This window comes from Castanea sativa, chromosome 8 (genome assembly GCF_040712315.1).
Source record: "Castanea sativa cultivar Marrone di Chiusa Pesio chromosome 8, ASM4071231v1".
Lineage (NCBI taxonomy): Eukaryota > Viridiplantae > Streptophyta > Magnoliopsida > Fagales > Fagaceae > Castanea > Castanea sativa.
Window position 1 is genome coordinate 43,062,692 of NC_134020.1, and position 14,955 is coordinate 43,077,646.

General features: G+C 31.2%; 1 protein-coding gene across 1 annotated transcript; it reads right to left on the bottom strand.

The window, feature by feature from the left end:
- Positions 1-2,127: 2,127 nt before the first annotated feature.
- Positions 2,128-2,911, bottom strand: LOC142608459 (uncharacterized). The gene has a single exon (XM_075780240.1). The coding sequence runs from the start codon at positions 2,872-2,874 to the stop codon at positions 2,299-2,301; it is 576 nt and encodes a 191-aa protein (XP_075636355.1). The 5' UTR covers positions 2,875-2,911; the 3' UTR covers positions 2,128-2,298.
- Between the last annotated feature and the right edge of the window lie 12,044 nt (positions 2,912-14,955).

Here is a 14,955-nt window from a genome sequence, read left to right on the forward strand (position 1 = left end):
AAAAAAACTAGATTTATAGAAAAATTAGTGTCTGAGATGAAGAAAAAAAAAACAAAAAAGAGTTGTGCTTGAGTGAAGAAGAAGAAAAAAAGATGAAGGAACTCCAAAGAAACAAAGAAAAAAAAAAAAGAGTTACGTTGGAAAAAAGAAAAAGAAAAAAAAAAAAAAGAGTTACGTTGGAAAAATGAAGGAAGAAAGAAAAAGGAAAAAAAAAAAGAAAAAAAAGAAGAAGAACCTGAAGAGTTAGTGAAGAAGTAAAAAAAAAAAAAAAAAAAAAAAAGAAAGAGGAAAGAGAGAGAGAGAGAGAGAGAGAGAGAGAGAGAGAGAGAGAGAGAGAGAGAGAGAGAGAGAGAGAGAGAGAGAGAGAGAGAGAGAGAGAGAGAGAAGCGGGTCTAACATAAGTACCTTATTGTACTCAATAGATTTGAGGCACGATCCTACGGCCTGACTTTGTTTTTACCAATTATCACCGTAATTAAATTAACTAGCCTTTGAGCACGAGCGTGAACATGTGTTCAGAGGCTCTTCTATTTTTTGGATAAATTTTAATAATTTTCTGATCTCTTACACAATGGACTAAAAAATTAAACATGTGACTCTGGGCTTACTAAACTTAGGAAGACACTTCCCAAATCTGATTCCCACAATACATTCTAACATATATTTAGATCTAGAGAACATGAAATAATTACCTCTAGAGATGATGTTGCTCTGTTAGGAATTTAGACTCCGTAAAGAACTTTAGCAACCGGATTGTCAACATGAAGGGACTTCAAAATGGTGGCATATCATTTGTAGCATGGACTTCACATCCCAACCCATTGATTGCAAACTTTTATCCTAAAAACATAAAATAACGTTCATTACAGAGGCTACATACAAAAATAGTTGTTGCTATGGAGGATAGGGATGGAGGGAGAACATTATAACTGCTTAATGATAATGGGTGGAAGTTTGAAGTTGTGTTTGTGAGAGTTTGTAGGCAGATTTTTTTTTTTAAAAGCAATAGTTCATCGTACTTTATCTTATCCAATTGTTAACTTTTTTATATTTATTTTTGTTGGCAATATTGGTGGTTAGTTAAGGAATAAGAAAGAGTTTTGAACAATTAATTTTTTTAAATAAAAACAAAAGATAATGATTAGAAACTGAAATAAGGAATTTTTTTTTGAATTCAAATAGGAAAACGTGTTCTTGGGATTTTGAAATTTGAAGAGGTATGCTAAATTTTAGGAAGATGGGTGAAGCTGGGATTTGATTTGATTTGATTTTTTTTTTAATTTGGTTATTTAATTTAGGATATGGATAGGATATGTAAAAAGTGTGGAATATATCAAAATAGAGATAATGTATGTGAATTTTTAGGAAAAAAAGATGTGTCAAACTTTTGAAATTTGTTAAACCTAGTGATAAAAAGTTGCAGACAATTTCATTTTGGCAATTAGGAAGAAAAAAAGTACGTTTATGGGAGAAAAAAAAATAGTTATATATATATTTTTTAAAAGAAGAAGTCATATTAGTATTTGACTACTAATGTGAGAGAGAAATGTGGAGGAGAGAAAAAAATAGTAGTGTGATAAAAACTTGAAGCATGTTTGTTGAAAAAAAAAAAGCAATTTTATTTTGTATTTTTTTTTTCAAAAAGAAGAAGTTGTATTAGTAATTGAAAACTAACGTGAGAGGAAATGTAGAGGTGGGAGAAAAAACTTTTTTCTTTTTTTAAATTTAGCTAAAAATTAGGAGTTTTTAAATTACTAATTTTACATATCTAATCCAATTATTTAAGGTATAGGAATAGATGTCTAATCCTATTATTTAAGGTATAATAATAGATGAATTTAAGGATATATTAGGCATAAAAATTGAGAAACCCCCTTTAAATAATAGTTGTACAGATGCAAAAAGACAGTGACAAACTGAATATCAAGTAAGGAAAGTTCCTACTGACAAAGTAAAAATCTTCATAATAAAATCCAGCATACCATAATAGATCCAAGTATACAATCTATCAAGGATTCAAGGGTCCCTCTTACACCACCTTGAAGTACTACAAAATAGAAACAGCGAATGGCACCAAAATCCCCACAACCTATCCATAATTTAAACAGAAAAGACACGTACTTAATAAAACCACCTCCAAATGGTCCATCCATGATCTACCCCAACAAAAGTTTCTTCAGAAACATACATATATAATCTCTCCAGGTACCCTTTTTTTCCTTTTCACAAAAAGGAACAGACGCAACAAAAAACAAACCTAGAGACAAGACAAGAACTAATTAAGCAGACACCAACAGGCTAAGACTTTGTATTGTTGTTGGAGATATAGGTAGTCACAGCCTTGGTCCCCTCAGAATTGGCATGTTTCCCAAGCTCACCAGGCAATACCAGTCTTACTGCCCCTTGAATCTCTCTCGACGACAATGTCATTCGCCCCGTGTACTTAGACAGCTTCGCTGCCTCGCTTGCAAGCCTCTCGAACATGTCGTTCATCAGATTATTGAAAATAGTCATTGCCTTAGACGATATTCCCATTCCTGGATGAACCTGCTTGAATACCATAAACACGTACCTCTTATACCCTTCTCCACTTATCTTCCTCTTCCTTATCTTCTTCTCTTTGGTGGGTTTCTCTTTCTCTTTCTCTTTCACTGATTGGTTTTCTTGTTCTGATTTGTCTTCAACAGCAATTGTTCTTGAAGTCTCCTGGGCTGAAAGTGTAACCCCTTCTTTCTTCTTACCTTTGTCTCCTCGAGTTGGCCTTCGGACGCTTTGAATTTGAACCACTTCGACTTGCACAATTTCTTTTTCCATTACTTTTCTGGTGGCCTTCACCGCAGTGCTTACCACCTTAGGCGAACGCTTTGGAGCCATGTTTTTTTTATTCCCTACGATTATCCTTCTACTTAATTTCTGCTATGTTCTCTCTGGCTTTTTCCCTCTGAAAACAAGATTTGAAAACTACAAGTGAAGGAGGTTATGGTCATAATTTGTAAGACTGTGTGAGGGTTACAAACTTACAGTAAAGGGACATGTGGAAGACAGATGTCGATCACCCTTTGAATTACAAGGCCACGTACGTGGGGTAAAAGTAATTAAAATATGGGAAGCACCGAAGCGAGGCCTCTCTCTCCTATTCTAGATGGTGATTCAAGATTCTACTACTGTTCTCATAAAAAAAAAAAAAAAAATTCTAGATTGTTGAAATTTCGAGGCCAAATCTTCTGTACCACTTTTTTTGCTCCACTCTATACTTTACCAATAAAAACTTGTCACGTGTTCACCTAATTAATTAAATACTACTATTAATTAATAACGGTAGCATTAATAAGTCAATAATGGTCGTATTTAATTAATTAGGTGAACACGTGACAAGTTTTTATTAGTGGAGTATAGAGTGAAGCAGGAAAAGTGGGACAGAAGATTTTCTAGTATATCTCACTTTTCTTAGTTTTTAATTACGGGGTAAGTTTAGATACCTAGCAGATTTTGCATAGGAGAATATAAACTTTTTTATGTAATTAACATAACACTAGCCTTTGACTAGGTGCTTACGCGCGTACTCGGAGATTCTTTTATTTTTTTGAAAAAGTTAATAGTTTGAATCCTTAATAATCTGAGATTACTACATTTTTCAATTATAAAAAAATTTAAGGGTGTGATGCATATTATAATGGATACTTGTAGGTAACGTTTTAGTAGGAGATAAAAATGTATCTACTTATTAAAAAAAAGTGTATATATCTATTTAGTTTATTTTTTTATAACTATTTTTTTTTATATTTAGTTTTTTTTTTTTGGGATAAACATGGGGTAGTTTTTTTAAAAGGAAAAAAACAGCAGCAACATGGGTTGCTTAACTTATCTATCTATATTACTCCCTTCGTCCCATTTAGTTTGTCATATTTGAAAAGTCAAACTTTTTAAGAGAACATCATTTATTGTCTTGTCTAACTTTTAAAAATGTATTAGTTTCCGAAATTACCCTTAAATAAATTTGTTGATTTTCATTTCAAATGGAGTTGTTTTGAAAATTAAATAGGGGTATAATAGGAATATTAGTAAATTAATGACTTTTATTATTAGAAACAGGAAAATATTTTGAGACATCCTAAAATATAATAGAGGACAAACTAAGTGGGACGGAGGAAGTACTATTTAAGCGGTTGTACCTGTTTGGAGCGAATTTTTTTTTTGTTCCAAAATACCCCTACACCCCTAGGTTTAAGTAGAGACAAAACTAAAGGATAGTTTGGTAAAATATTTTTTTTAGTTCCAAAATATCCCTACACCCCTAGGTTTAAGTAGAGACAGAACCAAATGATAGTTTGGTAAAAATACATGTCTAACTTGCACTAAAATATTGCCTATAAAATAGGAACACTCTTCCACTAACCTATTTTTCAAAGTAACTATACGTTTATTGTTTTTTTTTAAATAGAAAAATAAGTTAAACACCTCACGTTTATCTAAAAACAAATATATATATATAAAAAGTAAAGGATAATCTGGATTGTTTTAGTTCTAAAATACCCTTACATTTCTATGTTTAAGTAGAGACAAAACTAAAGGATAATCCGGTAAAAATAAAACCTTAACTTCCATTAAAACATTGCCTAAAAAATAGGGTCACTTTCCTATTGATTTTCAAAATAAAACGTTTGAATAACTATCATTTTTTTTTTTTTTTTCAGTTTTCAAAATAAAACTAGTTATCCTTATTACTCCATGGTATACACTTCCATGTTTGCAGTTTTCCTTCTTTAGTAAAATAGTCAGTGTTTCTCTTTGTCTCTGAACGCTGCAATTTAAAAGATGGGATGGATCATGCGATTCCATGTAAGAATGTTTTATGTAGTTTTATGGTAGTAATATTTACTTCCATTTCTACAACTTTATAAAGTTTTATGCTTGAAAACTATCCAATATTGTTCTATGATCTCACGTTTTGATTCAATGTGATTCTTAGGAATGTTTGCTTGATTTGGTAAGTTATAGCTTTGGTGTGATTCGGTCTTAGATTATTATTTTTCCTAAAAATTGGGTTAATGTGTTTATGTGTAGCATTTTAAAAAATTATTTTTAATGTAAATGCAAGAGAAGGGCAAACATTAATTAATGATGTGGAACTATGTATTTATTTTGAGCAAACATCAATTATTATTTTTGTATTATTGTTAATGTAATTGTTTCATGTTGATTTAATGAAGGATTCGAAAGTCACACTCTTTCATTCTTCTTTTTTTTTTTTTGTTGAGAAAAATACTCTTTCATTCTAATAATTATTTTCCGTGAATGTATATTGATCTTTTATGTTTTAGTTTTTTAATTTTAAAAAAATTAACAGTAGTCTAATATGTTACTCTGTCTTTTCTTCAATGGATTTTAATTCTAAAAATGAGGATAATTTTAGAAGCATGTCCTTAAGCATATGTTAATAAGCAACATATTTAACATCAACATTAAGTGAAGTTTAACCTAATTAGTAAAAGCAAAATTTAGTGTGAACATTTCTTATATAGTTTTCTCCATAATTTAGTGCTTATAAACTTGAAAAAATTGACTTAAATATTTTTTATTTATTTATGTTGGGTTGATTTTTTGTTTTTAGCCTTGACATATACAACTTCTGCATATGATATGTGTTTTGACTGCAAAAAAAAAAAGAAAAATGAAATTAACTTGACAAAAGTTACTAAACTCAATATTTTTGTGGATTAATAATGGCTTAAGTTGGGTTGAGTTTTTTTTTAGCCTTGACATATATTGCTTTGTGCTTTGTGTTTTGACTGCATTATAGAAGGAAAATGAAATATTGGTTTTTATTCTTATCCACCAATATAAGAATATATTTATACACACTTTTTACATTTTCTATTATAATGCATTTGTGGGTGAAATAATTTTAAAATCACACCCCTAGATTTTTTGTGATTAGAAAATGTAATAATCTCAAATTATAAAGGATGCAACATCAATTAAAATATTAATTTAGAGCATTCATTGTAATCTCTGATTATTACATTTTTCAATCACCAAAAAAACCTAGGGGTGTGATGAAAGGTTATTTCAACACACATATTTTTCATCACACTCCTAGGTTTTTTTTGTGATTGAAAAATGTAATAATCAGAGATTATAATGAATGCTCTAAATTAACATTTACCCAAAAAATAGAAAAGCCTCTGAGCACGCACGTGAGCGCGTGTTCAGAGGCTAGTTTTTTATTATTTTAAAAAAAATAAACGTATAGTTACTTTGAAGAAGTGGGTTAGTGGAAGAGTGTTTCTATTTTGTAAGCAATGTTTTAGTGCAAGTTAGATATATATTTTTACCAGACTATCCTTTAGTTTTGTCTCTACTTAAATCTAGGGATGTAAGGATATTTTGGAACAAAAAAAAAAAAAATCCGGCTCAAACAGGGGAAGCCCCTTAAATAATAGTATAGAAGTATAGATAAGATATATAAAGACATTATTATTTTTTGTTATTCTTATTTAATGTGAAATTTCACTTACACTGTCACATATTTTGCAAATTTTTTGTGATTGGTATACTATAAAAATGGTGAAAATGACTAGCCTGATTGTGCTATTTTCTGTTTTGAATTTAGTTTCATATAATATTTCATTCATGATTGGAAGTAGTTTATGTGTTTGTCTAATAATATTAGACTAATTAGCAGCTACCTATAAAAGTTTTCTATACAACCTTCTTAGTTTGACTGACTTTCCCCCACCAGAAATTTCCCCTGGTTTTTTCATACACTGGGCCAGTCAAGTGGCAATCCTTAGCATTCTGATACCTGTAGGAATAGCAGTCAGTAGTCCAGATCCAAATACTTGCCCAAATCTTTCCACTGTTCGGTCTGGATTTGTTCTTCCCAGCCGAAAGCTGCATTATGGGATATTTTAGCTGGAAAATTAGAAAAAAACTAAAATTTCAAAATCAATGTGTGGCAAAATTTAGACCTCGATTGTTGCAAATAAATTGATTTAAAACTGAGTTTAATTAATTAACTAATCATGCAAACGAGTTTTATAAGTTAGGAAAAAATAAATTAAACTAGTTCAAGAAATAACAATAAATTAAAATGCAAGAAATAAATAACATGGCAATATGGTTATATGTGAAAAACTAATAACAACGCCCAATGAAAAATTAAAAAAAATTTATAAAAAAGTTGTGCATAAGCTGATCTAGAGTAAATTGCGTTAGATCGGAACTAGAAGCCCGTTTAGAATGCATTTATAAGTCATTTTATTACTTATTTTTTTCTATTATTTGTAGGTATTATGTGAGTCAGTTACCTATTTATTTTATTTACCTTTATCTTTCATTTATGGTACTTTTAATAAAAAAGCTAAATAAATTGTTCTTAAATGACATTGACTTTAAAATTCTCAATTAATTAAGTACGTGTTGAGCATGTGTTAAGATTCCAAAAACATCATTTTATTCAATAATTCTTGGGTCTTCATCTTGGACCAAAAATAAATATCATAGACTCAACTGTTTTTTCATGCTTTACCAACATTCAATCTATTAAACCTGACACAATTGATGTATATGTAAAGATTCATATTAAATTGAGATTATATTTAATTAATAATCTTCACTTTACTTTTTAAAAAAACTTTGGACTCTTTGAGTATTGTCTCATTACTCAATATCATAACAAATGAATTAAACTTATAGTTTAAAATTAATAAGTTTTATTATATATATATAATTATAAAATTATTTGAGTGTATTGTAATTTGTGAATAATAAAAATGGTTTGGTATGAAAGTGATGCTACCCTATTATAAAAATTCCATTGCATTTTTTCACACATGCCAATTCTGTAATAACCTCATCTCTCCCAAATATCCCATCAGCAGAAAGGTGACTTGTAATGGTGCACTGAAACATGGTAGGGGCTACCTTGTTCATGTAAGCCGTAGCACCGAACAATATTAAAGAGATCAGATTCCAGATTTTCTATGGTATCAAATAAAATTTGTCCTTTGTCAAAACATAAGCACGTGTATGGCTATATATATATAGAATACAGAAAACAATTGGAAAATTATTGTTGAGCTTTACATTGTTTTCTTCCTCTATCTATATACATGGACTTAAGCAAGCGACAAAGGCATAGGAAAAACTTACATTTTAACACCTCTCCTCATAATTAAGCAAGCGACAAAGTCCCCGACTCAACCTCCTCAAAATCCTTAGTGCAATAGCCAAAGATTCACTGAAAGAGCTGAAAGTTATGTTTTTGGCGTCGGTTTGTGATAGTGCTGTACACAGTACTGTCGGTAACACTTTTTCTTGTAAACGATCTTGTACTAAAATTCAAGACAAACATAAAGACGACTATTATGCCATTAACGATATAAATTATATTTCTTTTGGTTAAAGATTTGTTGGTCCATTTAGATATTGGGTTGAATAAATGAAATATTTATTATTATAATAATAATTTAGTTGATTAAATGTACTCTTACTTACAATTGTGTGTATATATATACACACGCGTACATGTGTTTTCCGAAGGTGGGTGCAGTAAAAAATCATGGTCAAATGAAAATATATATTGAAAATTAAACACAAAAAGAGTCCAATACATTTTCTTGTCATTCCGTTGTGTTAATGGCTTAATGCTGCTGCGCCACCACCACTACCACTACCATTGTTGCCTTTCTCCTATCTGCTCCACCACCAATACATGCAATATTGTTAGAGTTGCCATTGTTTATTTTATAATGGTTTGTTATTATTTTATATTAGTGTAGGAATATTATTGTAATCTAGTCACATATCACTTTGATATAAATGTGTTACGGTGAGAGACGGAATGATTAAGCCTCAGAAATTTTCCTAATTTCTCTTTATTATTCTTTATATATATCCCTTGACCCTAAAAACTCATTTTTTATAACTTGGTATCATAGATCTGATTGAACCCTAGAATATGCAGAAGTAATTTTGGAGATCACCGTCAAATAACAAGGGTATGCCGATTTTAGCATATGTTAGCACCATTAATCTCTTTCTTCTACCATTACATGCAAGACAAAGTCAAAAATTGGAATTAGGGGGCGGTTTTGTTGTTGTCTGCGTGTGTCGGTTTTGGCCTCTAGCTTTGTTGTTTAGTTGCTTCGGTTTTTTTTTTGAAGTGCCTTTGATGCGCACTGTTGGGTAAAGACAAAATTAATTTGTTTAAAATATTTTAAAAGGTCGAGTAGTTTGTTTTGGATAAAATTAGTTAATTTGAATATATATATATATATATATTCGCTATTGGTAGTTTTTGTTAATCAACTAATTTTTCTGGGCTTGTATATTTTGTATTAAACTTTAGATCTATAAATGTTTTATGGCCTTTAAAAGGAGGAAAATGCTAGAGTTACAAAAGTTTTTATAAATTGCTGATATGATTACTGTTATGTAAAAAATTGATGTAAGTAGTGGACCTAAATGCAAACCAATAAAAATTTTCTACCTCAATAGTTTGTGAAAATATTGTAGAAAACTTTTGTGGTTGCAACATTACTCTCAAAAGAATTAAAGATATTGTTAAGGGGGCAAAATGTAATTTTATAGAACAAAATTTCTAAAATTAATATATATATATATGTGTGTGTGTGTGTGTGTGCGCACTAATAATTAAAAAAAACCCTCCATTGTTCAAGAGTGACTCCGTCCCTTATTAAAAGGTGATTTTTAATAATAATAATAAAAAGAATCTTTTAAGGCCATTTGCAGTGATTTTTCTATTTTACAATGATTTTTTAAATTACCAACTTGTTTTTTTCGATTTGTTATTTTGGAGTCTTTTAGCTAAGAAAAAAAGTTTAGATATATATAATTAGTTGTAGTTTAAGGCTACAACCTTACTCAATATCATTTGATTGAAGGTGAATTTTGACAAATCCACTATTGGACTACATTTTCTTCTTATATCCTCCATACTTGCAAAATTTCTAAGAAAATAAAATATTAATAGTTATGTTATTAATAAATTGTTTAAATTGCAAATTTTTGTAGTTTAAAATTATGTATAAAATATAACAAATGTATTAAGAGTATAAAGAATATGCAATCCAATGGTTAGATTTTCAAAATATATAATAATGTTGATTTTTTAAAGGAAGTTGTAACTTTAGGTTACAACCGATTTTGTAGCTAAGTTTTGTTCTTTAGCTAGTTCAGTTGATTGTATTAATCCTGTAAGTGCCAAATGAGGCTTAGAAGGACTAGATTGATGGTTGTTTGCCCATTTGTGGAAGATTTGGATTGAAAATATGCGAGAGCGAGAGTATTGTTTGACATGTGGGATTTCTTTTATGGTTTGGTAATATGATTAGGTTGACTGGTTGTTAGTTCATCAAATTAGATTAATTGTATTTGATATAATTAAAGAAAAATTTACTGTCATGATATGCCTCAATCAGTTTCCTAGAAAAGAAATTAAAATGGTCTAAATTATTTAGCTTAGGTACAAGCTATGAAAACCATTCTTTGTAGGTAAAAAAAAAAAAAAATTGAAATATTTGAAAAATATTCCTCATAATATGGGAGATTCAGCTTATGAGAAATGGATGAGTGGGGATTTTGTTATTATGGGATGATTGTGGCATAGTATGGAATATTGATGTCCACGTCGAAATTCTAAGAAAACTTTAACACGTTTATTTTATTTTTGATCAGACGTTTATTTTATTATTTACTAAACTATTAGATTAGAGGTACACAACATATATTATGTATTAAAGTGGATGCTCAATCAAGAATACAATTTAAGAGATTGGCAAAAAAAAAGAATCACTGTCAGTATTATTTAACTAAGGTAAGAATTTTAATACATGTCAAATTATAGTTATTTTTTAACATATCAATGTATATGCATGTGATTACAAGCTAGTTTTTTTTTTTTTTTGGAAAAAGGCAAACTAGTCTATTTAAATACTAGTGTTTGAGATATATGTGAATTTGTGGATACTCAAATCGATAGGGAATGTGCCCAAAATATCCTTTTGGAATTCAATGAATTCCTCTTCATCCAATAAAATTACGTACTCTTTGCGGATCCCCTCTATTTATGAAAATTTAAATGGTCCCTTCAAAGCTCAATTCAAATAAAATTAATTAAAATTTTAAATAACGTGTATACTATCAAAGAAATTAAGGAAGTCAAACTATTAGTTATTACCACTGCCAAGGGTGATAGCTAGTCACTATACAAATATAAGCTCTTGTGAAATGGGGAGGGGTGGAGGAGGTAAGGGCCAAGATTTAAATTTTCAAAAGGGAGCTTCACACACGTACACTTAAATTAAACTAATTTAGAATTATATCTTAGAGAAAAAAAATAGGAAGTCAAATTATTAGTTTCTAAATTAAGTATACATAATTTAAATTATAGTTTGTGAATGAATTTTAATTCGTTAATTCCTCGCTTTCTTTCATATATGATTTTAATTTAGATAGAAGTATCTGTAAGTGCAGAATTGCACCTGGACCCCAAAGACAACTACGGGCTCAGGCCCAATGAGCCTTAAACAATCAAATTTATAGAGTGTGGGCTTGAAATCTAGGTTAGAGGTACTGAGAACTTGATAACAGGTTAAGAGTTACAAACACATGTAAATAACAAATGATAATTGCAAATAGGCCTCCTCGGACGTAAGCCGAGGACTACTTCCGTATTATTTCTCTTTCTTTCTTAAAAGTTACAATTCTTAATTTCTTTCTTCGTTCTAGATCCTCCTTTTTTCTTTGGCATTCATCCCCCTTAAATACTTCTTTTCCTGATACTTTATCCACATGTTGCTCCAACCCCCTCCCTCCTAGATATTTCTTTTCTTAGTACCTTTGAATAGTGACCAGAAGTTTCAGTTCTACTGTTCAGGGGTCACTTTCCCATTAATGCGGCCAGGGAGGTAAGTGCAGAGTCTTTAATGTGGAGGTGGCAGCCTTTGCTTTTGGTATTTTTCTAATACCGGTGTACCTTGAAGGTTCACGATTTCCCCCTTTTAACCAACAGTCTTTCCGGAATATTGCCTTGACCTTCATAGTGAAGCTCCGAGTTCTCCTGGGTCTATCCGAGGAGAAACTTACCCTCGGATGTGTCCTCGGACCCTCGGCGTATGGGCCGATTCGCAGTATTAACAAATTCCTAGCCCAAGAGCAGGTCGGCCCTCCTTGCTACAGCCCAAAGGCCCATATGCCCACTTGGGTCCTTTTACTCCCCACAATATCAACAAAGATGAGATATACTTGACCAAATATCAATGAAGAGAATTTTTTAGCAAGTTTTTTCATCAGGGGAGGTCTTCAACCCCTTTTCATAATATGAAAATTCTTAGTTTAAATTGTTGCGGGCTTGGGATCCCAGAAGCAGTGCAGAAACTTTGTTGTTTGGTGAGGAAGGAAGATACCCAATGGTTTGCCAATCAAATTTAAACTCTTGTCAGAAAGATTTATCATTCTTTCTCACAAGCACTCTGTAATGAGGAGGCTGAATCTTGCACAAGTCTTTTGCTGAATCTCAACTATGAGATAAGCTTAATTATTATGTTAAGAAAATTATTTTGCTAATGTCATCATGGAGAGAATTGGAGAGGTGGTTGATCTATTGAATTCATATAGGATTTGCTCGCTGGAAGTCATATGGATTCTTGAGGATATTAATCTTATTTATGAAATTTTTTTGTTATATATCCTTTGTTAGTATACCTTTATGGTGTAATATATAGTACAGCTTTAGCTCTTGTTAGTACTACAAAAGAGAATGGTGAGGCCACCGTTTGGTTAGAAGTAGGGGTGCATATGGGCCGGGTTGGACAAGTGGAAGTCAATAATTTTATCCAACCTAAGAATGGTAGGTTGAGAAAATTCCAATCCGCCAACAACCCATCATTCTTTAAATCTGATGGATCGATTGCAAATCTTAATGGTTTCAACCTTGCGGATTGAGCCAATTGGGTATGTTGGTAAACTCAAATGACTAAATGAAATTATTTCAAACAAATTTCATAGTTGTGTGCCCCCTTAAATAAAAGAAGGAAAGGAAAATTACAATTTTTTTAATAAAAATTACAAATCTGATGTTACTTTTTATTAGAATGATTGAAATTTAGTCACACTGAAAAAAAAAAAAAAAAAAACAAAAAAAACTCAAGATTTGAGATTAGAGTTCTACATATAGTAAGATCATTAACAAAATCTTAGAAAGAGCAGCTGGACTGCAGGAGTTTATCGGGGAAGAGAAATGTGAAAATGAAAAAATAAAAGGGGAGAGAAAGATATGAGAGAAAAAAAGTGAGTGGGTAATCGAGGTAGAGTTTTGCAATATGACAATACATACATACATACATACATATATATATAGGTATGCAAGTTAGAAATATCTCAACATACTATTTAACCCGACTAGCATAATTTTGTTGTCTAATGAAAGTTCTGATTTGTGTGAATACATAAGAGCTTGTTTAGACCCCCAAATAAAAAAATTATGGCTCGGTTGATTTTACTCTAACTTATCTAAGTGCGGAATAAGAGTAAATGAGGCGCAATAAATCGATAACTACTCTAGTGCATAAACATGAACAACAAACAATAAAAGTAAAGTACAAGAGTAAGGGAAGAAAGATGCAAATATAAGATAACACGTCAATGTATTATCGAAGAAGAAATCGAAGAACTCGGCGAAAAATCTTTCTGCCGCCCTCCTAGTGGTAAATCGATCCACTAGACAATAAGTTGGGATATACAAATATCAAGAGGCCCTCCAAGCCTAATCTATCCAGTGCACATAAGTCCTCCAAGCTCCTACTCCAATAAGACTTCTCGGAACCGTGTCTTTTTAAACTTTTTGGATCCCGCAATATACTCGATTGCATCCGCCAAGCCTCACCAGCTTCTTTTGGCAAATCCCTAAAGATTCCCAAGCTTCAAAACACTCTCTACACTCTGAAAATGTGTGGGTTGTGTTTGGGTACAAATCTTCTCTCAAGGTATGACGATGGGAGAGGGAAGGAGAAGAGGCTACAATAATTTCTCACTAAGGATCAGTAGTTCTCTCTTTAAAAGGATGTGTGTGTGTTGTTGAAAATCTATTTAAGGTTTTTCTTTCTGAATGACCTCCTTCACTTTTGTGGGTAATGAGGGTATATATAGTATGAGTGAATGGTAAGAAAGTCACATTTAAAAATCCTCCAAGTAGAGAGTTTTGCAGGTATCTCGCGAGAAGGCCTTACTCGCGAGACACTCGCGAAATCCTCCAAGTTAGCATGACTCTTCAACTTTCAGCATGTATTTTTCACGTGGCTCTTTCGCGGGTTAGCATCTCGCGAGCTTCTCGCGAAATTCACTTATTCTTCAATTCATGTTCGATTCTTCACCAACTTAATACTAAACCCAAAACAATAAAATCCTACAAATTACAAGGAACAAAATTAAAGCAATTACAACACTTTTTTTTTGTCATGGAATAAAGCTAATATAAAACATAGTTGTAAATTACAACTTTACATCTAATCAGCCCAACTCGACCCACCTCACTTCATGGACCCGCATGGATTAGGTTGGGTCGATGTGGGTCAATGGCGGGTTGGCGGGTCAAATGGTTTTTTTGTACAACCCTAATTATAAGAATGTCATTCTTTTCTCTTTCTCATTATACAATATGATCTTTAATCAATTAAGTCTACTATTGTTTCCTCTTAAAAAAAAATAGTAATAAAGTAACTATTTCTTCATACTTATATTGAATGGGTATGGGTTATCAATTAATTAAATTATAAATATGCATTAACAACTAAATTAACCAACTTTAAAATATTATGAAAATCAATGTCCATTTTCATGAACATGAAAAGTAACTACGTATTTGTATTGATATATAATTTAATTTTGCTCAAGACACTCATCAGGTTCCCTTTTTTTGACAAATGAGTGTAT